General features: G+C 39.3%; 2 protein-coding genes across 11 annotated transcripts in view; both read right to left on the bottom strand.

Moving 5' to 3' along the window:
* Window positions 1-3,865, bottom strand: part of MND1 (meiotic nuclear divisions 1) — a 138,693-nt gene extending 134,828 nt beyond the window's left edge. Inside the window, exon 1 of the mRNA XM_069105578.1 lies at window positions 3,733-3,865. Coding sequence (XP_068961679.1) covers window positions 3,733-3,735 — 3 coding nt within the window. The 5' untranslated portion in view covers window positions 3,736-3,865. The remainder of the gene's footprint in view (window positions 1-3,732) is intronic.
* A 16,230-nt stretch (window positions 3,866-20,095) lies between these two features.
* TRIM2 (tripartite motif containing 2) overlaps window positions 20,096-27,536 on the bottom strand; it is a 144,205-nt gene continuing 136,764 nt past the window's right edge. For all 10 annotated transcript variants that reach the window (XM_069105571.1, XM_069105573.1, XM_069105574.1 and 7 more), the window contains exons 10-12: window positions 26,431-26,501; window positions 26,198-26,338; window positions 20,096-24,731 (exon numbers count right to left, since the gene is read on the bottom strand). In XM_069105571.1, the coding sequence (XP_068961672.1) occupies window positions 24,579-24,731; window positions 26,198-26,338; window positions 26,431-26,501 (365 nt within the window). In that variant the 3' untranslated portion in view covers window positions 20,096-24,578. The remainder of the gene's footprint in view (window positions 24,732-26,197; window positions 26,339-26,430; window positions 26,502-27,536) is intronic.

Genomic DNA, 27,536 nt, shown 5'->3' with positions numbered 1-27,536 from the left:
GCCAGGTCCAAAAAACCTACGTCTCATTCTGCATATTGAGTCTGTCTCCTCTGTCAGGAGGTAGCTAGCATTCTAAGCTAGCAATTAAAATAGCACTGATAACTTTGGAGAAAACTGTTTCAGTGATGAGATCAGAAGCCAGACTAACAAAAGTTGAGAAGTGAGTAAGAAGAAAGGAAATGGAGGCAACAATTATAGGTTTTTCTGATATGAAATGATCAATATAAAAGGATACCAGGTGAATAACCTTCATTAAAAATCTAAGAAGCAGAAAATTTTTCTCTGCAAAATAGAAATAGGGGCAAATATGGCTGAAAAATAAGACATGGAAGGGCACATGTTACCTGAGACCTTCCAAGTTCCCTTTTGGATAATTTCTTTTAAAAAGTGTTTTCATCTTTTTATAAAATCAGGGGCTCTAATAAATGATGTTTTATCATAGCTTAAAAAATACTTAGGAACAACTCTAAGTACCATTAGAAGACTGATATGTATAAAAGTTACAGAGATAACTTTGACTGCTCTTTATGTAAATATATGCTTAGTTTTAAGAAAATCGTTTCTATGACAACCTCAGCTATTTCAAATTAAACAGCCATTAATTAGCTCACAATCTGGTAAGCTTTGCTTAGATAAAAAATGCACTAAGATGATACAGAATTTCATATTTCCAACCTACACCATCATGAGAAAATGGTTTAGAAAAACTATCCCCATTCATCCTGTAGTAGTTCTTTATTAGAGGTAACAATCAAAACAGTTTTAATACTGGATTTAACTTCTATAAAGAATCCAGGTGTGAGGAACAGACTTCTTCCCACCTAAAAGAAAAAGGAAAAGTTTTAAACCTGTGCTAGACAGATTTGGGCGAACAGTTAACTCAGGACTATAACTACCAAATTACTAAGAGAAGGGGATAGTGTAAACCGCAATAATGACAATTTTTTAAAGTTATTTGAGCTTGAGGTTGGTTTATTCACACCAATTTATTTATACCCAGGTGGTTGGGTTATTCTAACCACAAAGAAGCCGTTGTCAGTTAAAATTACATCTTGCATGGCAGCAACTTCACACTTAAATACCCTGGACTGCCTGTCTGCTCTATAATTTCAGCTAAAATAGTGACCATTCAACTTAAAAACAAAGGGACTCAAATTACAGTTAATATCGCCAATCTAAACAAACAGAGGTTTGAAAAATTCAAGTGAAGTTCATTGGAAATAGTTTGATGGGTAGTGAGAATGCACAAGAAACAGCTGCTCTGCGTGGAACCCACTACTAACCCACTATGACATTAGGCATTAAAAAAATAATCTCTTGAACAGGAAGAAAGCCAGAGAAACAGCTTGGAAAGCTACAGGTTGACCTTATGTAGTTAAGAAGAAAACAACACTGTACCTAACAGAAAACTACAGGTTGCAACTCAATCCTTTTTCTGTTCTAGGTATATGCAAAAAAAACAAATACAGAAAAATAATCTCTCACCCCTCACTCCCATCCCAGTAGAAGGATCCCATGTGGTGACTGAGTTTTCCACTTTTGCTTTATGATGGCTTAAATATTTCATAAATTTACAAAACATAAAAGCTACTAAATAAACAAAATTCTTTGACAGTCTCATGTCCATTTCACCAGGGCAGCTGCTGCCCCAGCATTACTCAAGGATCATTTATTAAGCACCAACTATTTGCGAGGCACATTGCCAGGGAGAATAAATTATTTTTAACAATAGTATTTGTAGTAGACTTTGGGGACCAGAAGTACAGTAGTTGTACGGTATTTCTTCACCCTTCACACAACTACCAAAATATTCTCCCTAATGCTTAAGTCTGACCAACCCTTTATCCCTGCTCAAAAAACCTCAATGTCTGGATGAAGTACAAGTTATTCATCCTAGAATTTAAGTCCCCTCATTTTCTGGTAAAAAAACATTTTTTGGACATAATTTGAGAACTGACATAAGCATCTGTCCAGAAGGCCTAGGATGTATTTCTTTCTCTGCCTTTCCAAAGCCTTTCAAAGAAAGAAGCTCAGCCTCCACCTTTCAGTCTTTCTTATCTTCTTGTCCCCAAGAGAAAGTGGTTTCTCCCTCCTTAAAAAGTTCCAATGCAGAACTTTTTCATGTTATGTGTCCCTGTGACAGTCTCCTTGGAATAATGTTTTTAAATATATAAAATAAATTATGTTTCAAAGAAAGTCAAGTGCATTGAAATATAGTTATAAAAACATTTTTAACAAGCAAATTCATTAACCAATGATTAAGAATAACCCTGTCCTACAGTATTTTGTCCAGATCTCTCCAGTGCCCCAACCCACCCTATCTAGCATTACATTTATATCCTGATGTACAGTATTCTTTATTTATTAAGCACCTACTACAAGTTAATAGGCACTGTGGACTACCCTCAAGGAGCTTACATTCTAGAAAATTTTACCCACTTCTAGAACTTAAACACCTAGAGGGCAGACACACAGCGTCCCTTTTCATCTATGAATCCTCAGCACCTGGTACACAGTGCAGAGGGGATACCTTAATAAATGTTTGTTTTGTCGAACTTTAAATGATCTAACTCCTTCCAAGTCTGCAAGTATTCAGATGGGGCAAGAAAGCACATTAAGTAAGAAAGTTGTAGCTGTAGCCCTGGTATAGGGGGGAAAGGCCTGAAATTGTTAGGGTAAACGTATTCAAATGCAGCATTTCTACACTTACTAGCTGTGACCACAGGAAAATCACAATCTAAGACTGAGTTTACTTATATGTAAAATGCACATAGTAGGCACTCAATAAATGCTGGCTGACAGATTGTAGTGCCTAGCAGCTTTGTTGTGAAAAACAATGAGACAAAATACAACCCAAAAGTTTTTTTGGGGAGAGGGGAAAGACCAGGGAAGGAAGGAAGACGAGAGGAGGAGAAAGGAAAGGGGAAGAGATAGAGGTAAAGCAGAGGAGGAAGAGAAGGAGGGGAGGCTGGGGAAAGAAAAGAGAGGGAGAGCGAGGGATCTGGAAGGAGGAAGAGGAGAAATGGGGAGGAGGGTAAGAGAAGGAAGAGAGGGAGGGCAAGTGGAGGAGGAGGAGGGTGGGGGAGGGGAGAAGGAAATGAAGGAGGAGGGAGAAGAGAGGGAGGAGGGTGAGCAAGGGGTAGGGGAGGAGGAAGAGGTGAGAATGGGGAGGAGGGGAAGAAGGAAGTGAGGGAGGAAGGGGGAGGTGGGAGGAGGAGGAAAGCAAGGGATGGAGAAGGAGGAAGAGAAGGCAAAATGGGGAGGACAGAGGAAAAAAGAAGAGGGAGACAGAAGAGGGGAAGGAGAAGGGAGAGCCAATGAAGCAGGGGAAGGTGGAAGAGAAAGGGGAGAAAGGGAGAAGGAAAAGGAGGGAGGTGGAGCATGGGAAGCAGGAAGAGGAAGGGAAGAGAAGTGAAAAGGAGGAAAAAGGGGCATTTGAAGTGGAGGCGGGAGAGCAGGGGGAGGAGAAAAAGGGAAGCGGGGGAGGAGTAGGAGGAAGGGAGGAGACAGAGGAGAGGAAGGAGGAAGGGAAGGAGCTAGAGGAGGGGAGGGAGGGGGGTGGGAGGAGGAGGAGGGGGAGGGGGGGGGGGAGGGGGGGGGGGAGGAAGGGAGGAGGGGGGGGGGGGGGGGGCCGGGGCCCCCGGCGGGGGGGGGGGGGGGGGCGGGGCCCCCCCGGGGGGGGGGGGGGGGGGGGGCCGCCCACGTGCCCCAGCTGCCCCACGCAGTGCTTACCATGGCGGGGGCGCAGGCGCTCCCCGGAGGGAGAAGCGACGACCAGGGGCGCAGCGGCGGAGGCGCGGGTTTGATTTTGGCGCCGGCGCCGGCGCCGCCTCGAGGAGGCGGGGGAGGGCCCGGGACCAGGAGGAGCAGCGACCCCTGGCGGCCCCCGGGGAGAGCAGGGAAGAGGAGCGCCCCGGCCCCGCCCCTCTGTCTCTGGCCCCTGATCCAGGCTTCCCTGAGACTCAGTCAACGAGCTCTCATTTAGCGCCTACTGTGTTCCAGGCACTGTGCAAAGAAAGAAAAGACACTTCCTCCTCTCGAGCTTATGGTTCAGCGACTGCCTCTGTCTCTATCCCCTGGCTTTCCCAGCTTCTTTCCTCGGCCTCCTCCGTTTGCTCCGTCCCCGATCTCCCTAGCTCAGGGATGCTTAACCAGGGGTCTTTGCATAGAGTTTTCAGGGCATCCTTTGAACGTGGAGGGGGGGGGGGAGGGGGTGGTGTGTGGAAATCCCATCTTCACTTTTTTTTTGGAGGGCAATTGGGGTTAAGTGACTTGCCCAAAGTCACTCGGCTAGTTTTTTGTTAAGTGTCTCAGGCCGTATTTGAACTCAGGTCCTCCTGACTCCAGGGCCGGTGCTCTATTCACTACGCCACCTAGCCGCCCCAGAAATCCCATCTTTAGTGTCACAAACGACTAACCGAAATTTCTCATTTCCTTCAGTTATGAACGTAAGCAACAAAACATTACCCTAACAACATTAACCTAAGAAGCACGGGCTACTCTAGACTGCCAAAGGGGTGCATGGCACACAAAAGCCCTCTGCATCAGCCTCTCATTTTCCTCCCGTCTTATCTTTTCTCTGCACCAGCTCCACTCTCCATCTATTTTCTGTATCTCTTTGTCTCTGTCTCTTCTCTTCCCTCCATCCCCTGTTAACTCTGCTCAACTGTGTCCTAGTCTGTTCTATCTCCTCTGTTTCTTACCTGTTTGTCCCTCTCTCTGTGGATCTCTTTCTCTTTCTCTCCTCTTTGCTTCACCTATCTCTTCCCCTGACTCCTATTTCTGGTTCTTTCCTTTCCCTGTCTCCTCTGTTTCTGTCTCTATATCTCTCCTTTCTCTGTTTCTGTGCCTCCTCCATTAGAGAAATTAGGAGACTTGAGTCTTTCTTTCTAGTGCCTCTCCTCCTTTAAGTTGGAATATGTTCCTTTGAAGGAAGGTGGTGAGTCCTGGCTTTTCTATGAGCTTTATGAAACTCTCCTGGCACCTGACTCTGAAAAGAAAAATACCTACCCCTTCTAGTTACCCCCTGCTCAGTGCAGGACTCCCTTCTATCAAATGATGTATTTGTAAAGTGCTTAGCACAGAGGTTGGCACATGGTAGGCACTTAATAAATGCTTGTCCCTTGCCCCCTTTTCTATAACACTTATCCCTCTCCTCCTTTCTTTCTGGATCCTCCTCTCTTCCCTTTCTTTTCTCTTTCCTACCTCTGTCTGATCCCTCTAATCTCAGATGCTCATGTGGATCTGTGATCTCAACATTCCCTCTAACAATGCACATATCACAACCCTGCCCAAAAGTATGCCAGAAGAGGCCACCCAGTGTGGAAATGGCCAGGCCATGTTCTTCCTGTCACTTTTCCTTCATGACATCCTTTTATTGTTATTCTTCAGCATCCTAAGTGGTTATATGATATAGACTGCTTATACCTAACACTAAACTCACCTTTAATCTCTACTGGTATTTGTCTCTAGTTTTAGGAGGTAGTGATGTTCCTTGTCTCACTGTCATATAGCAACACTGGGAAAACAATAGTGTTAAAAATGAACCTTTGTATTTGTTACAGGTGGTGTAACCACCCACTCTCACATGGACATATAGACATCTGCTTACTCTCTGGGTTGTGATCACTTCAGCCTGCTCACACTAACAGGCCTGTGTTCCCAGTCAGATCACCACACCATTGCATTCAAATTCTCTCAAGGTTCTAGGGGTAATTCTACTGAGTGAGAATACACTCCGTCTACTCACAACTCATTGACATATTTCAGTTTACATAAACCAGCCAATCACAATTATGACACTTTAAGATTTTTAAGCACAGTCATTTACTTAATAAGGCAAAAGAAATTATACAATGACAAAAGAAATTATAATACATATTAACAGAAATGTATAAATAATAAAATACATTATAATCTACACATAAGCCTGGGTCATACTTTCCCATGAATGCAATCAGTTTCTTGTAGGGGAGAGTAAGCACCCACTTACAGAAACCTGATAGGGAAGCACATGAAGGAAACCCATGTGCTCAGGGTAATTCATAACTCAGGACTGCAGACTGATGTCATTGGCCAGTTCAGTAATATCTGTACTACATGAAACCACTTCTTTGCTAACTGCTTGTCTGTTAGTCTTCACTGCTCTCCATCTGGACAAATCCTCTTCTCTTCTCAGCTCAAATGTGGCTTTGATATGCTCCTTCAACTTAAAATCACCCTTTAAATGGCATCAAGGAAGTGTTACCTTATAATGTACATAGCAGTTCTCTTTAAGCCAGAAAACAGCAAAGCTCCTTAGTGTACAGACCAACCCAGTCAACTTTCCACTAAGCAGGATGCTGTGTTGTCACATCAGAAGAGAGCTTGTGTCAAATAATTCAGATAGATTGAGCCAAGCAAAATTGAGTCTAACCTGATTTTCTCATACGGCAAAGCAACAGTAGTACCTGTTATTCCCTTTTCTGCCTTTCCCTCTTGGAACAGAGTGGGGAAGAAGAGAGCAACATCCACTTTTGAGAAGCTTCACCTCTGAGCTTTAGGTATTAGGATTGATGGGCACTAACTGGAGCCTTGACCTTTAGTCAACCAGTCAGGAACTAACAGCCAAAGCCGACTCCTCTTGCTCTTAGTCTCTTCAGACTGCTCCAGCAAATTGCTTTTGACTCCCTGCTGTTTCTTTTTTATTTTATTTTCTAACTCTTTTCCCCCAGATTCTTTCCCTTCTGCCAGCCCCTCTCCCATTCACTGAGAAAGCAAACAATATGATGTCCATTATATATGGGAAGTAATGCAAAACATATTTGCAAATTAGGCATGTTGCAAAAAAAAAAAAAAAGCAAGAAAAACAAAGTTAAAAAAAAAGCTCCAATCTCTGTTTAGAGGTCATCAGGTTTCTCTGGAAGTAGATAGCATTTTTTATTATAAGTCCTTTGGAACTATTGTGAATCTTTGTGTGGATCAGAGTAGCTAAGTCTTACATAGCTAATTATCATTACCATATTGCTGTTACCATGTACAGTGTTCTCTTGGTTCCCCCTGCTGTTTTTCCTTCAGGTTATATAGTCTTCAGGGTCAGCTTCCTTTCCTCATCTCTTTAGTTTCTTATGCTTGTAAATGTCTTAAATCACAACCTCAAATCAAATCTAAATGACTCACCTTTCACTGAAAAAGTAACAACTCCTCTAATTTTTCCAAAAATATCAATAGTCCTTTTAAAATTATACTTGTAAGAGAAATGATTATTAATAACCAATGATTTGGGGGGATTCAGATTTTCCCCTTTTTCTTTTATCTTCATTTCAAGACCTCAGTCTCTGAAGGTTGAACTAACCATGCAGGCATTGTGTTCTGCTCTGGTTTGGGTGGGGATACATTTTTTGAATAGGTTGCTTAAGACTGGAGTTAACTTAAGAAGTAAGTGGCATAATCAGAGTTCAGGTCCAGCCCCTCTAATAGTCATTCTTTCATTAATTGTTAATCAATCAGTGTTGATTGCTGTCCTTAGGAACACTTCTCTTCCAAAAGGATATATAAGCCATGAATCCACCACCATGATTGTCTTTGGTATAAAAGATGGCCAAATGGTCATCATTTTATTAAAGTGCTGGTATTATTAATAAAATGATTAAATTACCCAGAAATTATGTCTCTTGAATGTTTTTAAGTACCACATCTGTCTCTAAATATGTATATGATTTCTCATTTCTTTAGTCTTACCTTCTTTAGTTATAAAACAATTGAGGGACTATAATGCTTTGTATTTCTAAAGTCCTCAACAAACCAAATGCCTGCCATGTTTTATTTGTAGCATCCCCTCTGGTGTACCTCCCTAGGGAGCGACTAATACCCTCAGGTTTAAAGGTATAGTCTGTGGGCATCCACTCCTAAAACTATAGTTCACAAGCCCCCATTGCTGAGTTTATTTGTAATAGCAAACCAGTATTTACAATATGCTCAAAGCAAAGGCATTTGCTAAAATGGCACAATGAAGACAGCAACTTCAAAATATTCACCCAATGAACATTTGCTGCATTCTCCCACAAATACCACCACTGTCAGAGGGAAGAGGAAAACTCAGAATACACTGCTGGTGAGGCCCACAGGTGTGGACAGGGTAACTCATAACTTAAGTTCTGCAGGTCCCTGATGTCCTTTTGCACTCTATGTGGGAGCAACATCTCTTATGCAGGTCACTAACTTGGTTTCCATAAGCCTACTCCTTTGGGCAGCCCAACTATCAACAACCAGGGCTAATTCTTTCTTGAATCCATAGTTGGCTCTCTTCTTTGCTGCAGAGGTCTTGATCCTTGAAACAGCTTCTTTGCTTTACTTTCAGCCAACTCTGTTAGAAGCGTTCTCTTGCTGAGCTTAAGCTCTGGTACAAGATGCCATGGCTTCTTTTCCCAGGAGAGAAAAGGAGAGAGGAGTCTCTAGTGAAAAGTGATTCTTCCAATGTCTGTATTCTTGGTGGTTTGTTCCTGCCTGGACTGATTATTGAACTAGGAAGCTTGTTTTTTTCAAGATGACCAGGGACTTGTTGAACTTCAAGTTGGTCCTTCCAACTCAACCTAGGAACTTTCTCATACTTCATGAAATATTAATTTAATACCTCATTATATGTTTCTTACTTTCCAGTGATTATACACTGGACTCAGGGATTGGTCAAAGGCCATTTCCCTGTTTCTCTACATAACCCAAAATGATAAGGGAACAAAAAGGACAGGTACTTTCTTGGTGAATATTTGTGGGACAATCTTCTTCTAGGATAAAGTAGGATAACCACTTACCCATCTGAATGACTATCATTAAGCCACTTCCAATCTTTGGTCCTGTTTCCTCCTCTGTAATATTAGAGCCCTTCATAACCTGGTCCCTTCCTAAGACTATACATCTTACTCTCCTCCATTTATTCTACAGTTTAGTTCTGGCTTTCTTGCCATTCCCCAGATAATACGTACTACCTCTCAACTCTGGGCATCTTCATTGACTGTGTCTCATGCCTAGAATTCTTTCCTTCCTCATTCCTTCCTCTTGTTCTACTTGGCTCCCTTCAAGTTTCAGTTCAAATTTCACTTTCTGCAAGATGGACCATCTTCCAATTCTTAATGTTAGTGCCTTCCCTCATAGTACCTATTTGTCCTCTATGTAACTTGTTTGTACAAAATGGTTTGAATATTTTCTTTCCCTTTCTCCTCACCCCCCAATTAGGTTGTGAACTTCCTTAAAGGTAGGGATGTTGCCCTCCTCTCTTTGAATCTCTGCCACATTTAAGTACTTAATAAATGCTTCTTGAGTTGAATTTGATAAATTCTGTTTCTTTTAACATCAAATGTATGATCTTAGGAAAGAAACAGTAATAATAATTGTTTATGAGAAACACCACAATCTTAACTATGAAATATTTTAAAGTTTGCAAAGTATTTTACTTATACTATTTAAGAGTTTGAACCTCACAACAACCCTGAAAAGTAGGTAATACAGGTATGATTACCTCCATTTTACAGGTTATGGAACCAGAGGTTTACGGATTAATGGATTTGCGCTGGATCACAAAGCTGCTGTCAGTAGTGGGAATCAGGCCCAGTTTTTCCCACCCTCAAGTTTAGCTCACCATGTGCTATCCAAAACTCCCCTGATATGAAAAGAGACCCAAGAAGTAAGGCTCTAATAAAGTACTGTAGCCTCATCGTGGGATGGAGGTGATGCTGGACTCTGGAAAGTCATTATATGTCAGTATGATCTCTGGCAGGTGGGAGGGCACGAAGGGAGGGGGAAGATCTTCAAGTCCTTTCTTCCCGTATGTATGTTTTCTGAGAACCAGCCCGAGTAAAATTTAGAAAGTTTTTTTTTATTAGGGCTGTCTGCAAGATGAGGAATTTTTTTTAGCCATGAAGCTCATAAAAGGCAAGTAGGGGCTGCCAGATTGGTGGAAGGAGTACTTCCTTCCACTAATAAAGTTATAGAGCTTTGAAGTATGAGGCTGAAGTTTGCAGCTGGAAGCAAAGGTATTGGTGTATCTGCTATGATGCAGTTTATTTTTTTATGTGATTTGTTTCATGTCATTTATTCACTAATTCATTCCGTAAATGACAATATATTTATTGTCTACAAAAGGGCAGCTAGGAGATGCCATGGATAGATCGATGCACATAGATTCATGAAGACCTCAGTTCAAATCTGGCCTCAGATACTTATTAGTTGTGTGACCCTGGGCAAGTAACTTAATCCTTTTTGCCTCAGTTTCCTTATCTGTAAAATGAGCTGGAGAAAGAAATGGCAAACTATTCTAGTATCTTTGCCAAGAAAACCCCAAATAGAGTCATAAAGAATAAAACAATTGAACAACATTGTTTATAAAACAAAACAATCTATGAATGCTCATTTTTAATGAAGTATGATGAAATCTAGAAAATATGAACTCGTGTGGAACAAGTTGATGTTTGCACAATCTTAGAGCATTGTATTTGTATTCTGAAGATCAGGCTTGCTCTTGCTACCTACTTTAGGCAAGTCCCTTGACCTATCTGGGTCTAAATTTCCTTCTTTATCATATGGATAAAGACCCTGAGGGCTACATGTTGCTAGAGTTTGGGATTAGTGTCTTTAAAGCAGAGGGGTGTCCTGCATCACCAAAAGGACAGAATCTGATGAGTAGATCTTTCTAAGCAAATAACTATGCTGTCATTCTTTCCTTTGTGCCAAATATTACAAAACTATAACATAACTGCATCACTTTTGTTATTTGATTGGCTATTTTTCTTCATTCAAGGTTATTATGAATTTATAAATATTATTTATAAATTACTTTAAGCAGAGCCCTGTCCTGACAGGGAGAAACACCTGTCTCTCTCCCCAAAATTGTTCGTAACTTGAATAAAAGTGGCTCTGACAAAACAGGGTGAAGCTTGTTTCTTTCAGTTAAAATGAGGGGGTTCCAATAAATCATTTCTGGGGTCTCCTTGGGCTCTAAATCCTTTGATCTATTCTTTGAAAAATAAAACTATTTGTACTCTAAACGGTCTTCCCTTGAGAAGAGGTAAGTTTCATTTCTACATAATGTATACTGTTGCCTTGCATCCTATATACCTATATAGTAGTCAGTAGTCTTTGATGGCAAATATCCAGGCTTACTGTAAAACTACCAAACCTGGCCACAATTTTGAACCACGATGTTGAGAAATCTACTATACACCTAGGTGTGGATTTCCTTGAAGATGTGGAGTTTCACTAAAGTTTGACAGTACTTTGGCAGAATTCCTGAATTTGGGTTTTCCATCAATTCCATACAAAGCAGTTGAGAATTAGGAGTCTCAAAGAGACCCAGCAATTTTTGTACATGAAACTACTGGCAAAAAATAAACCCTCAGTTCAGCTGAGAAATGGGAGGAAACAGGAATATTGCAAAAACTGCTGCTTAGCCAAACAGTGGGTGGCAGAAACGGGGTGGGCTGGGTAGGGAAGTAATTCACCTAAGGGGTATGGCCATGGCAATTGATGGGGGGAATGGTATTTGGAAGCCATTTGTTAGCTTCTTATTTTAACTCATTAGTGTTGCTAAATTCAGTTGTTTGAGCTGCTGAAGACTGAAAATGCTCATTGTCCCTCTAAATTTTGGCACCCTAGAGACAAAGTTTCAGTTGTCCTGCCCTAATTATATCTCAAAGGGTACCTCACTGGGCTCCAGTTTCCTCCTCTATAAACTGATTGGTCTATATATCTCTCCCAATTTCCTTCCTTTCAGCTCTAAAAGTCTGTGATGTGCTCTAGGTTCTCAGAGTTGGCACAAATCCATATTCCTTTCTGTTTTGTAATAATGGTTGTTATACAGCAACCTTTGAATGTGAAGGAGCCAGTGTTGCTGATACACTTAAAATAACATAACCCACATCTATATTTAAACCTAAGGTTTTGAAAGAGAATATTTTGAAAGGCTTAATTATGTTTTGTTAACTGATGCCTGAAAAATTTTATACCAACTTCATTTGTGCTGGTGTATGTAATTTTATTATTTTATCTAATTTAAACCAGTGGATACAGAAGAAAGATCAGATAATAAGTGTTTGTCTCCTGAAAGCATAAATAAGGAGAGGGAAGGGAGAAGGAGGAGAGGGACAGAAAAGGTAGTGTGCTATTAAGGCTTTGGGCATGAGGGAGTGGGAGGTGGAAAGTAAGTGTCATGAGAGTACTAGGCCTGTGTACTACTCTCGTCTAAGGTTGAAGTCCAAAGGTTCATACCTTAAGAATTGAAAGGAAACTTAGAGCTCATCATTTACTTTTTAGATGGGAAAATGGAGGGTGAATAAGGAAGTGACTTACCCAAGGTCACACCAGGATTTAACCTATCCTTCTAGCTCTAAAATTCTATGATCTTCATGTATTTTTGGATAGCACTGCTCTAGTTGCTAGTATGTTAGTTCTAGAACACTAGACACAAAAATCTAGTCTAAGGTTCAAGTGCTTCAATAACATGGCTTTAAACTACCTTTCCAGCCTTCTTTCCAATTTTCCCTCTTTATACATTCTGTGTTCCTGTCAAACTGTATTACTAGGCATTCCTTGAACTCAACAGTCGACCACCCACTTCTATAAACTCAAATAATTCTGTCATCCACGCCTAGAATGTGCTTGCTCCTCACCCCATCCTTTCTCAATTTTTAGCTTTGAAAAGATAAAAATTAATATTATCTCTAGTTTCTACTGTATGGATTTCTATTGCATTGATTCTACAATGTAACTGATTTTATGCTATATTGGTTTTTATCATTGAGTTTGCATCTGCCTAAAGCTACCTTTCTATATCCTTGAGTTGAGCTTAGGAATTCAGTTTTCCCTTTGAGTTAGTTTTAAAAGAAAAGTTATTATTCTCATGCTGTTATCCCTTGGAATACTTCCTAGATATCTATTTGTTAAGCTCCACAAATTACCATGCCCAAAAGATACATTGAAAAAAAAAAACAAAAAGAAAAACAAACCAAAAGATATATTGTTTGTCCTTACCCATCTTTGTGTAGTTAGGGGAAATTTTATTTCTTCAAAGGAGACAGCAACTCCATCAGCTGTGGTCCCCAACAAAGACTACAAAATGCAGAAGGGTTCTATGAAGCAATTAACATTCCATAATTTTTAGAGGTGGGAGTGATTAGCCTCACCTGAATGCCAGTTGAACTTTCTCAGTATAGCCAATTGTAACTCTCCTGCCCTTTACAATCTATGACTTTTTTTCATACCTACCAAGACCCTTTCTTTGTTGTATGTCAATAAAGAGTGGTACCTCCTTCTTTTAGGATCCCTGGCTTTGCTGAGGTTGCCAGTCTGACCTGTTCTGTTAACCATTGTTCATGTCATTGTTAATAAGCTGATCTTGCTTAGAGTCTGTACCTCACTCTACCTTTGTTAAATTTACTCAATATATTTCTTTCCAGGCAGGCACAACTTTGTTGGGGCTTCCTCCCTGAAGGTTCTTTCTTTAGTTCTCCACTAGTTACTGATCTTTCCATCCTCAATTTACCTGATATTTTCTTATCTGTGTAACCTGGGTTGCTCTGGCATGCCCAGTTCCCCCAACATGATACCTGCTACATCCCCTACTGTGTGTATGTCGGGGGAGGTGGTGGGGGCAGCATCCTTTGATTGACTGCCCTTATCTTTAAAATTGGCAAGACCAAGCCAGTCACTTTTTTCTACTACTCTCTTTCTGCTGCTCTCTTCTCAATCCTCTTCACCCAATGATGAAGATCCCAGTTCCTTCACAGCACATGAACTAAGCTGATGAGACCTTCTTCCTTGCTCCTTCTCTGTTACCTGACTCTGAGAAATGGACCTGGGTTTTTTTGTCTCTGTTCTCTGTTGTTTGTCCTCTTCAGTTCCAGGGGCCAGAGGGGATCATCACAGATGGGGAGTTCAAACCATGGCAACCTCAGAGTCAAGGAAGGAAGTCAACCTCAGGAAGCCCTGAATAGTCAAGGCACCTGGAACTCCACTGCCTGGAACTCTGTTCTATAGAAACTGAGCTAAACTATGAGCCTAATCCCCTTCCCCTCCTCAGAGACTGAGTTAGTGCAAGAAGGAGACGGAATTATCCTTCCGACATTTGGGGGGTAACATTTCTACATTTGTGATTATGCCTTCTGAAGAAAATATTTCTGTGTAAAAACTAATTTGACAGTTAGTGGCTAATAGAACTGGACTGCAGGGATCTACACCCCCTGCACTTAGGGAGACACCACTGATGGGGGTTGAAGCCATCATCAGAGAACCTAAACTTCTGATCTCCTTAAGGGTACTGAAAACTCTGGGGATGGGGCAAACTCCAGTATGCCTGACTTTCAAGCACTAGAGCAGAGGTTCCCAAACTTATTTGGCCTATGACCCCCCTTTTGAAAAAGAAAATTGTTTAGTGGCCATCCAGGAAATCTACTTTTTTTTTTGGAAGGCAATTTGGGGTTAAGTGACTTGCCCAAGGTCACATGGCTAGTGTTTGTGTTAAGTGTCTGAGGCTGTATTTGAACCCAGGATCTCCTGACTCCAGGACCAGTGCTCTATTCACTGCGCCACCTAGCTGCTCCTTCTACTCTTTTTTTTTAATACTTTAAAAAAAATTGTGTCATTTCAAAAGAATACAATTTTTTAAAATGGCACATCTTAAATTTAATAATTTATTGTACATTTGTAGAGTTTTTCTTGCACTGAAATTTTGAAGATGCAATATTGCAACATGTAACTGTATAATATCATATTGTAAACAAGTCTTTACACAAACATATTTTTGGTTGGTGCATGCTGGACTTCCCAGACAACGAATAAGTGACACTTTTACCTACCAACACTTGTTTGTTAAGACCTGTCATTGAACTTGACCACTGATTGGTTATAACTTTCATTTTGTGTGTTTATTTGGAAAATTATATAATCACTACAACTTTAACTGTTGCATAATAGATGAAACATGTACAAAAGGTTTTTTAAATTTTTCTTCTCTTCTCTTCTTTCCTTATGCTTCTAGTGCCCCCTTATTTTTATTCAATGACCCCCAATTACACCGGAGGCTATTAACCCCACCTCCAGCCCAGATTGTTCCCAGATTGTTCTAACACTAGAGGCAATTTTTTTTTTTTTTTAGCAATCGGGGTTAAGTAACTTGCTCAAGGTTACACGGCCAGTTATTTCTGGGTGTGGTGCTGAGTGTCTGAGCCCGTGATTCGACCTCCAGGTCGTCCCAACACTGGAGCCGGTGCTCTTACTAGCTGAGCCACCTGGCCACCCCTAAGCAATCGGTCGGGGTTAAGTAACTTGCTCAAGGTTACACGGCCAGGTGTTTCTGGGTGGGTGCTAAGTGTCTGAGCCCGGGATTCGATCTCCAGGTCAATCCTGACGCTGGAGCCGGTGCTCTTACTCGCTGTGCTACCTGGCCGCCCCTGCTAGAGGCAATTTTAATCTGTGTTAACATGTATAAGAACTGAATTCCATGTTCCTCATTGCAGAAATGGTTTTTCCTCATCCAATGCCTTGCAAAATAAACATTTGTCAAATTGAATTATAGTCCCCTTTTTAACCCCCACTTTACGGAAGAGAGAACTGAATCAGACAGAGGTTAAGTGACTGGCCCAGGGACACAGCTAATAAGTGTTTGAAACTATATTCAAACTCAGGCCTTCCCCTTTCCAGGAAGGTCTAGAATTCTATCCACTTCTGCCTTCTAATTTAGTAAAGGACCATGCTCCACTTTTGCAGTCATTAAGAGAGAATATATAGTGCTGTACTCAACTGAGGGCCCAGTTCCAGGGAAATAACCTTTCAATCAGGATGAAGGTTACTGAATAAAAGCAGGGCTGGCTCCCACCTCTGGAATGAAACCAATAAAAAGATGACTGAGTGGAAATTCTGCTATATTTTGGCAGGAGAGGTACATTTTTTTTTAAATTTCTTCAATAAGAAGTTCAGCTGGTTAGTTTCATTTTGCATTTTTTTTTAATCCATCAGGAACATTAAGGAGATTTCAATGTCAATTTTTGTAATGCCCTATTTTAAAAGCTTAATTTCTAGGACCCTAATCAGGAGGGAACTTGATCAGAAAGACCATTTGGAAGCAGAGAAGAAATTTGACTGGTTTACAATTTCCTTGGAGCCAGGGAAGTCCCTATTGCAAGTCTCCAGTTTCCAAAAGTTTGGGCAATAGCTCTGTTTCTAGTTAATGTAGTGAATATAAGAAGCCAAAACTCTTCTACCTCAATCTAAGACAAGGAGAATAAGGTCATAAGATCATTGACTTAGTGCTGGGGGGCACTGTTGTGAACATCTAGCCCAGGTGGCACAATGAACAGAGCACTCGTACCTGGAATTCATAAGACCTGAGTTCAAATGTGCCCTGAGATACTTGCTAACTGTGTTACACTCCCTTCTCCCCTAAGACTTCTGTCAGCCTGTTTGCTCATCTTTAAAATGGAGATAATAGTACCTACATCATAGGAGTATTGTAAGAATAAAATGAGATATTTGTAAAGTGCTTTTAAATGTTAAAGTGACATACATACACATACATATATACACATATATATGCTAGCTACATGTACATATATATGCTAGCTATAATGATCACTCAATTGATGGATGAAAAAACTGGTGAGTGGCCTGACCAAGATTCTATAGAAGCCAAGATTCAAACCCAGGTCCTTTGACTACATATCCATCACTCATTGGAGACCTAAATGGAAATATTTAAAATTCTTTCTACCTACAGGTGAAATCCGTCTTATAGATTCTTAACTGTTGACTAGTGGTATTTCTAGAATGACACCATTAGGCTATGTTATTATGTTTGTCTTGAAATCAGTGCATTTGGCCACACTATCAAATGGGCAAAGCACATTTAGTTTTATGTGAGAAGTGCTTCCTGATGGAAATCCCAAGTCGTATTGAAACAGTAGGAAAGCATTTGAAGTCACCTCTTATCTCTACTTCCAGCTGGGAAAGTGATGGATGCTCTCAGAGCCTCAAAGGAGCTCCAGCTGGCAATATTCTTTGCTGCTTGGCTGTGGGTGGGGCAGGTACAGGGCAGGCTGTTGGAGAACACATTCTTTTGATTCTCTTTTACAAATTAAGAGCGTGGAAATGTAGCTAATAAAGTAGAACTAGAGAAGATGCCCACAGCAGGCACTGTTTTTAATTAGACTGTTTTGTCTCTTTAAAATTTATTTCATCACACCTTACAGCCTTGCATTCACTAGGGTGAGGCAGCTGTGGCTTTGTCCTAGGGTGAGAAACCAAAAGAGCAGGATACTACCTTCCTGGGAACTGTTCATTCTCTTCCCCACCCTGCTCAGGTGCCTTTTTCATCAGCAGCCTTCTTCCCACAGAGGCTGCACTTTCAGCAAGAAAGAAACTTTGGGGTGCCCAGGGTAAGCTTTCTCTGCTCATTGGACACAACCCAGGGTGCACCTTTGCTCTACTAATGAAAAACAACACAAAATGAAAACTGAAAACTGATGCTCAGTTTTGGAAAATATCATACCTCACTTAAGAGAACTCCAAAAAAAGTAGATAATAGCAATTACCTATGAATTTGCATAGACATGGTCAAAGTTCATTAGAATCACACCAGAATACCGAAAATTATTTTGGTGTATAGAACCAAGCAGGGTCTCATAGGATTTAGATTTACAAAGAAACAATTCAAACCCCTCTTCTTCTGACTGCAAATTCAGTGCCCTATTAATTACACCTGGCTACCTCCTTCAACTTTATGTAAAAGGAGAGACCAGATGGTCTTTAATGTTCTTACCAGCTCCAGAATTCTAGAGTTCAGTAGATTGAGCTTAAAAGGCACCTCAAAGGCCATTTAATGCAAGCCTTCCTCAATTGACATTTGTGAAAGCAGAGGCCTGAAGGTGACGCTAGCCGCCCTCCCCCCCAAGATTACACAACTCAGGGGTAGGGCAGTGGTGTCAACCTCAGAAACGAGGACACTAAACTACATAAGAATCCTGGCAGGCTGCATATTGATTTAGGAAATCAAATATTTACGTTATCTACGTCCTGTTGTATTTTTATTTAAGTATTTCCCAATTACTTTTTAATATGGTTCGGCTGTGTTTGACACCTCTGGGGTAGCGGAAGCTCTAGACCTGGAATCAGGAATAACTGAGTTCCCATCCTTCTTCCTTAGAGGTACTCATTAGCTGTGTGACAGTGGGCAAGTCACTTGATTTCTTTCAGACTCAGTCTTCTCAACTATAAAATGGGGATAATAGTATCTATCACCTACCTCATACTGTTGAGAGGATAAAAAGAGGTAATTTCTGTAAAAGCTCTTTGCCACCCTTAACACACTATAAAAATGTTAGCTACTGTTAATAATAATAAACAGCAGAGTCAGGATTCAAACTCAGGTCCTCTGACTCCACATTTTTCCCCCATTGCACCATGCTGCTTCATTATAATGGTATTTGTTTTGTCAAGTGCTGTGGTCTCCAACTGGTACCCTGGCTTTAAATGCTGGGTTTGAGAAGTATTTGGTAATAAATTTCCTCTGTAGCAAGCAGTCCTAACTAGGAAATTTTGCTCCCAGGGCAAATATCACAATCTTTGCTTGTGAAAGTGGGATGAAGTAGACTTTTAACAGAAGAGGGGAAGGGATTCTAAGCTACTATCCAATGGGGAGCCAAAAGAGACCCCAGGACTTTGTTTTTAGGTCAATGCTGGAGGTGCTTTGAAGTAGTGGGGATTGGAGGGTGGGGGTAAAAAGAACTCCATACTGGTTGGCATCTGGTAGTTCCCTAGTTTAATTACTTATTCTTGTTGCTTAGGTGCTAAAGCTCTATAGTATCTAGGCTCCTGAAGTACTGAAAATGGTTTCAGTGCCCTCTAAAATTTGGTGCTCTTAAGTCAAGGCCCTGGGTGGTCCACCCTGCTTACAGCTGGGACAACACATCACTCCCTTAAAATAGACTTGCCACGAGTGAAATGAGCAGGACCAGAACATTGTATTTACTAATAGCAATGTTGTATGATGATCAACTGTGAATGACTTAGCTGTTCTCAGCAATACAAGCAATCCAAGACAATTTTGAAGGACTTATGATGAAAAATGCTATCCACCTCCAGAGAAAGAACTGATGAAGTTTGAATGCAGATTAAAGTATACTTCTACTTTATTTTCTTTACTTTTTGTCTGTGTTTTCTATCACAATATGACTAATATGGAAATAAGTTTTGTATGCCTGAACATGTATAACCTATATCAAATTGCTTATTTTCTCCATGAGAGGGAGAGAGGAGGGATGGAAGGAGACAATTTGAAACCGAAAAATTAAAAAAAAAAGTTAAAATTGTTTTCACATATAATTGGGGGGAAAATAAAACATTATACACATACACACATACACACTTGCTATGAATGCTGCTGGAGCCCTCACTGTGTTCTGAATGTTGCCTATGCTTAAATTTCAGTTATATTCCCTTCTTGGGGATCTTGTGCCACTGAAAGAACTGGATAGAGTAGGTGGCAGTCATGTTCTCTGTTTCTAAGTCCTACCCAGTCAATTATCTGTGTTCCACTCTGGGCTCCTGATTCTGCTGATTCCCTGTCACAGACATAGTCTAGATGTTTAATAGCTTATTATCTTTATAACCTACCAGAAATTCCTAGACTCTCACTGGGATCTACATTGAGTGGCATCCCCCACAAACTCTAGCTTGTGTAGTAGATTGCGCATTTGACTTGGAGTCAAGAAGACCTGAGGTCAAATTTGATCTCAAGACAGGAGCTGTGTGACCCCAGACAAATAGCTTGAACTTTGTCTTACTCAGTTTCCTCATCTGTAAAATGGGGATAACAGCAGTGCCTACTTCCCAGCGTTGTTGGAGGATCAAACCAGCATTTCTAAAGTGCTTTGCAAATCTTAAAGTTCTATATAAATGCTAACAATTTTAAGTTCTTTCTTTTATTCTATGGAACAAGACTAAAGTAAAATGAACGGTGTTACAGCAACACACATTTATTAAGTACCTAATTGTGTCCAGCTCACTGTGTTGTGTAGGTACAGAGTCAAAATACACACCTTTGGGACAAAGAAAAATGAACCTTCACCCCAAGACCAACAGAGGAAACGAGCTTTATTATAACATTTTGAGAGTTTGTGCACAGTCAAGATACACATTTGAATCTTGTTTCTCCTATATTTCATGACAGAATAAATTTAAAGTTTTTATTTGTAGACTAAAGCATCCAAAGTACCATGGTACACATGATGCTGCACACACACACACACACACACGCACACACACTCAAACACTTTTGATACAAGCTTTCATCCTCAACCTGAAACAAGCAGTCAACATTTTGTTTTGTAAGAGAAACAATGAGAATTTCAGTATCAACTTCAGAGAGTACAAGACATTATATGTTCTGTACATAAAACATGAAAAGGACTTATAATGATGGAATGTACAAACACCTCTCCCCCCCACCCCCAATACTCACACTTGGGCATGCGCGCACACACGACACACACGCACACACACACACAGACACAGAGTACCCTTCACATCCTCGTTCTTGGGAGTAGGAGTAGAAGGGTCCAAAGTGGAAAATGGTCAAGCACTCCGGTACAGGGTTCTGCTAACGATGCTGATGAGAGAAACATTCTCACGTCATAAAGCAAGAGCACAAGCATTGAGAGTAAGGCCGTGTTGCTTTTTACAAACATTGAGTGCTGTACATTCATTTGAACAACATAGCCCATTGATCCATCTACTCTAGGGTACTAATATCATCCATATCAATTTCACATGCAGACCACGCAAGCAGTGCACACTATTTATCTTCAGAATGCATTCAGAGTTAGTTACATTATTGTAATGGGTAGTTTGCTGTCATTCAAAAGCAAAGCCAAAAAGAAAAAAAAAACATTTCTTCATAATAAACACATCTTTAATGGGCACTTCATTTCCATTATGGCAACACTAGATCATTTGTTATAAAAAATATTAACAAAAATATAAAATTTAAAGCCCTGCAAATGGTTATTGACAGCATCATATTTTGAAGAAACATCAGATGTTTGCAACAAATGTTCACCATGAAACATTTGGAGCAAAATAGCTGAAATTTTAACCTATGTAAAAATTCATTAATATTTGAGTATGATTGAAATAAATGTGCATTTCCTCTTAGTCATCATTTTCTTCTTTTCTTTAGAAACTAGGGATTGAAGTGGGTGTTACAGGATCCTAACAACTTCTCCTATTCCGAGTTTCCCCAGTATGGCCTGCAGAGTTATTTAAAGCCTCCACATTAAAGCCTTGCATTGCTGGTGCGCCACCAATACCAACTACTCAGCTGGTGTTCTAGTTAACTCTTAAGATTACACATACCCTGTAAAGTCAACAGCACTTGGAACAGGAACTTTTGACAACTGTCTAGTGGTTAACAAAAGGAGTCAACCTAAGATGGGGGGGGGTGGGAAGGAGATTTGTTTAGTTACACTAGGAAAACATTTGGACCAAAATACCAGTCTCTTAAAGGAAAAAAAATTACAGATTTTTCACACCCAGGCCCTTCAAACATTTGTCTCTGGAAGCTTTTAATCCAAGAGTTTCTGGCTAATCAGGTAACATCTTGGTTTCCCTTTGTCAAGCAGAACTGGTCTGTAATATGACTTCGGTAGAAAGCTGACTTCTCAAAGTTATCAGCAGGGTTTTATTCTAAGTGCCCCAGGGAAATCTGAACTAGTGGTTCTTACAGTCTCCTCATCATCACCACAAGACAGATTCTGTATACCTGACAATGAAAAAAACCAAAGAACTTCAGGGGCCTAAGAGAAGGCCTCCTCTTTGTAGATTTTTCTCTTAGCATGCCAAAAATACTTTGACCTCATTAGGATGTGACAGCTTTACATTGAAATCTTCTTCATTAATGTCTGCACTTTTAGAAGCACTTTTAGAATATGTTTCAGGGAAAAGGGATTACAGTAAATGCACACATATACACTCAAGGAGGAAATGATATCTATATTTTGACATATAAGTATAAATATATATTTTTAAAAACTTAGTGTTTCCTGGAGTGCCCAAAAGATACGTTTTTGTTTTTAAATAATATTTAGATAGAGGGACAGGTCAGAATTACAGTTTCTAGTAAATTCCATTCCAGTTTGCACTATTATTGCAATTGAATATAAACAAAGCCAAGGGGCCTAAACAAGCATTTAGGTTTTTCTGGGCAGTATTAAGCCAGGTAAAAAGCATTGCCTAGAGCCAGGATTAGTGCTCTATATCAGAAATGAAATGGATAGTTGGAGTTAATGTTGTTTTCTTAATTCATGAACATAATTCAAATCTTATGCAAGTAGAAAATTCTCTTTAAGTAAAATATTCCTAAGACTGAAAGCCTGTGGAAAAAATGCTTACTATAAAGGCTTTGTTATATTTTAGGTTCTTGGATAAACTAAAGTTAATTTAATTGTACCCATTTTTGAGGATTAAAAACAATGTGATAACCATGGTGAGTCTGTCCTCCCTGTCCTGCAGAGTATTAGGACAAACCAAAGTCAAAGTTGTAGGCTTGCTGCCCTTATTCTGGAAAAGAGTATTGTGGTTGAACATTCTGAAAAGTTTTATTGAATTTTACAACTACCTTGTTGGCTCAAAACAAAGACAAAGTTTAGAAATTCCACCTCAACAAGAGGTACCAAACCTCAAAGTACATCTCCCTTAAAAAAATTATTTAGTCTTTACTAAGCTCAGTGGTTGTTTGGAGTAGAATGGTTCTTAACAGCCAACTAGAAATGATAGACTGATTTACTCTGCATGAAAAAAAAAATCCTCTATAAAACAATTATTACTTCTTAAAACAAAAAGCCTTCAAATAGTTGTACAGAAGGTAGAATTTTTTTTAAAAAGTTCTAAGGTGCTTAAAAAAAGATCTCCCAAATATTCTTTCAAATTGACACCATCTTGATTGCAACTGAACAGAAAATTAAGAGGGGAAAGAGGATAACAATATTATTTTAACAGTAATAGTGATACTTATAACCATTGAGCTGATGATGCTGAAAGTATTGCTTAAGATGGATTAGACTTGGTTTGAACTATTTCACATACGTTGTAAAAATCACAAATTTTCTTTTTAACTAAAAGGTGGCTACCACTACCATCAGGGGAAAATGGCTTAAACTGGTCTTCTAAAGAATTTTCCAGAAAAGGAATTGTGTCCACATGATTGAATTAACTTGGGAAGTAATGTACCAAAAAACTAACATGAGGATGGTCTCCTCTTTCAGGGTGCTGCCTATTTCAATACATCATCAAATGCTTGACTATACATACATATATATATATATATACATGTATATATATATGTATGTATATAGATATATATATAATACACTTTACCTTATCCTATAACCATGTATACAGAATCCTTTAACCTTTCTATTCATCAGACTGTGATAAATAACCATAACATGCTCTTACCTGTAATGTTCTTAAAGTAACAACTTTGGTAACACTTGCTTTTAATGCTGAAACCATTCAACGATCGCTTACATACCTTTGGCTGACCACCCCATGTCCTCCAAGGGCTACTTATATGGCTCTCTGTCCTAGCGATACTGTGTGTCCTACCATTTGTGCTGATGGGTTGTGGAAGGCAGAGTTTATGCTTTTGTGTAGTGACCAAAGGACGAATGTGGGAGCATGGCACACATGGAAGAACTGGCTTTTTTTCTTATTATCACCCAATATGTTCATTTTGCGTTAATGGGATTATTTGTTCATTGAAAGGTAGCATTAACTACTATAATGTGACAATGATTTCAAAGCCTTAGGAATATCAGGTGCCCCCCGTGCAAGTATACTTTGTATTCTGCTACCAGGTGAGCAAAATAAGGTGAAAAGAACACACAGAAAAGGTCTTTGATCTATTCCCAAATAAATGGGAAATTTGCATTGATTCTTATAGTGCTAATGTCAAGGCATCTTGGGCCCGACAATCAGAGCAATAAGGATTTTGCAAGGCAGCCTTACTTTGTAAAAGGAACCTATTTAGTTATAGTTGCCGATGACCATGACTGAAGAACACCATGAGTAACACATACCATGAAAGCTGAAGTCTAAAACACTCCCAGATCTTCCATCTGGGTTATATAACATATATCTACAGTCAGTTTTGTATGTGGAAGCTCTAAGCAGAAGCTACCATTCACAGGTTGAATAAACATCTTCACATGTTTTAGCTTTTCCAAAATGTTGGTTTGTTTGATTCACAAAATGAGTCATCAGCTATGCAAATTCCTGTTCTACCAGCCAAAGTTTGCAGGTATGAGATTCTGCTGTTTTAAAGGATTCAGGAAAAGAGAGTTTTCTTTTTTAAATGCTAAAGATGAGTTATGGAAATCAGAGGTGCAGTCTTATAGTCTTAAGTAAACAGTCACATTTGGAAACAATCGTGAACAAATCCAATGGAGATTCCTTCAGACATGAAAATGAACTCAGTCTAGTTGTAGTTAGGTTCTGCATGGATAAATCCAGTCCAGGTTATAGTACAGGATAGTGGTATAGGACTATTCAGAAACCTGCTGTTATTGCAAGTATCGATAGACCTTGAAACAGTGATTTCCAGAGTCTGCCACTACAACATGACCATCCGAAGTTAAGGCCAAGCCTTGGGGACCATAAAGTGGATCAGCAGACGTATTAATGTAGGATAAAAATGATCCACTCCCATCGAAAACCTTCAGGAAAATAAAATTATTTGTTATGTCAGAGAGAAATAGTAAAGCTACTAGTTACAAATAAGAACTCTTAGTTTTATTAACTTCACCACACTTTCCAGTTCAGATCACCCACATAGATCCCACCTTAAAACACCTTGTTTTTTACCTTCTTTCTCCACAGGTGTCACCTGATGAATGAATCTTGGTGAAGAAGAAACTTGAATTGGGGAGGCAGAAAGAATAGGGCAGGGAAGGAACAGATAGTGAAAAAAAATGGCTCTTTGTATTTATTCACCCTGACTCTTCTTCAGTCTCTACTTTCTAGATATTTGGAGACGAATGGGAGAAAAATACAAAATTAAGAGTCAGGCAATGGAAAGATCTTAATGCACTAGTTTGGAAGAATCACTGTATACAGTTTTTTTTTAATTGCATTTGTAATTCTTTAGTTTCCTTATTTAAGTGGCAAACAATGTTTTGTTTTGTTTTTTAAACAAAGCAAAATGTAAGATGATTTTCTGATTTGTATGTTTCAGTGACTTAGCCCTTCTTTTATTTTTCTATTCCTTTTTCTTGTAATAACTTGCAAGGATAATTTTAATTATATGGAAAAAACAGAATTTGGGTCTTCTTTACCTCCTTCACATGGGTTTAATATAATTTTTCATAGATAATTGCCTCTTTTGTATGTAGATGCTTATGGGGAAATTAAGCAATCTTCCAAGTATGGTACACTTAATGCATTTTTAGGATCTCAATTTAGTTTCTTTCAGGCAAATGATTTACAACAGTGATTGTTCAAATTTTTGTGTGTCAAGGAGCCCTTCAGCAATTTGGTGAAACCTATGGATCCCCCTCTTCAGAATTACGGTTTGTTGTATAAGTTCATAATTAAAGGAAATGCTAAATTTCAATCAGAGGTTATTGAAAATAAAAATCTATTTTTTCCCTCAACTGAGTTAAAAATCCTTTGAATTGTTTATATGTATTCCTTAGAAGTCCACAGACTCTGGGTTAGAAATCCTGATCTTCTAGGTTGCCAATTAGTGCACATTTCATTGTGAGGGAGACATTTCAAGGGTCATATTGATTTGGTGCTTTCTAGATTCTAGAGAAAAGTTAATCTGAACATAATTTGTATTAAGGTCATGTATAAGGACATGACCTTACCTCTATATGACCATCCTCATTGGTATGAACCTATTCCATTCAATGTATATGTAGGTACATGATGTGCAAGGACAATAAGATAGGTTTTTTCTGTAATTAGGGTGTGTCAGAGACACTTTATTAATTCACCGTGATTTCTGTATTTCCCAATCATCCTGATTTATGCCCTGTTGGCATAATAGTTGTCTTAAAATTCTCTAAAAATTATGTTAAGAATGCAAAGGAATCCAATATTCATGACCATCTATCCTCTGTTTTTCACCAGTACCAACTATTTTTAAGAAATATATCCCTAAAACAGCATTTTTAGTTACCTGGATTCTACTATTTCCCCAGTCTGCCACAATGATATTTCCATTTGAATCCACTGCTACCCCTGTTGGGGCATTAAACTGTCCATTGCCTTCTCCATTTGAACCAAACTTTAACATGAATTCTCCTTCTTGATTAAATACCTGCATGGAATATTAAAAAAAATGTTTTAAGTTAAAGATAAAAGGAGCTGGGGTGAGGGGATGGTGATAAAGATGGTATTAATTTACAGTACCTTGACTGAATGATTATGAAAATCTGTAACAATAATTTCATTGTTGCTATTAACAGCTGCAAAATGAGGACCTATAAAAGATGCAAAAGAACAACCTGTGATGATGAAGTCAATATTATCAATAACAATAAAGTAGCCTTATGACTTTAAAAAAAATCCTCAATATGTTAATTCAATAATTTAAGAAAAAAAATCAAAGAATCAGAGCCAGAAGGTTCCTTGAGAGGTCATTTGGTTATCACTCCAACTCTAAGTCAAAAGGTCCCTATGACACTCTAGACTGACAGTTTCTAAGAGATTATCTAGTCCAATCCTCTCATTTCATAGGCAAAGCCTTGAGAAGTTAAATGACTTGTACAAGGTCATACATTTTCTAGTCAATGGGATTTGAACTTGGGATTTTGTATTCCAAATTCAGTTTTCTTTGTCTAGTCTGCCTTCTTAAGATCAAGGTTAAGATTTCCAGTAGTTCTAGTGAAGTGGAATAAGCAATAAGCGGTGAGAATCCATTCTTCATGCCATCATCTGAAAGTCACATCTATTGGCTTCCCTGAGTTTCTATGAATTGTTTACAAGATAATCTCTTTTTGAGGAAAGACACTGTATCTCTTCAGGCTGAGTAAAAATGTCTTATGTCAATAATATCTTTAAATGTGTCAGAAAACCCACACTTGAAAATTTGGGGTGACAATCAGAACTTGGCAGAACTGGAGATAAAGCACAAACCAGGGTCAGGCACAAGTGTTAAAACGTATGAAAAAGTCATTAAAGAAAACTTATGAAAATACTTTCAGCCACTTATTGCAGATGTGAACACCTAAATGAAGTGGAGAGCCTAACATGGTGCTCTCAGAAGAAATGATACAAGACACCTTTCCCATTCTTGGGAAGTACCCCTAAACTGATGTTCTCTTAAAAAAAAAATCTATCACCTAAAAAAGGAACTAGGACTTTTTAGGTTGTTTGCTTGGGGTTCTTTGAATGGCATCATAATTGGGCCAGGCATTTGTTCTTCAAGATCATACTCATCAACTAGAGTTCTACACAATAGACCTCTACTACAGTCTCAACTATTAAAGAAGAATGGGTTTCTGTCCAACTTACAT

The sequence above is a fragment of the Petaurus breviceps genome, unplaced genomic scaffold (genome assembly GCF_028583685.1).
Source record: "Petaurus breviceps papuanus isolate PSGF00001 unplaced genomic scaffold, PetGlider_PUasm1.0 76, whole genome shotgun sequence".
Taxonomy (NCBI): Eukaryota; Metazoa; Chordata; class Mammalia; order Diprotodontia; family Petauridae; genus Petaurus; species Petaurus breviceps.
Note: the sequence above shows the minus strand (reverse complement) of the source record. Positions and strands in the feature narration are given on the sequence as shown.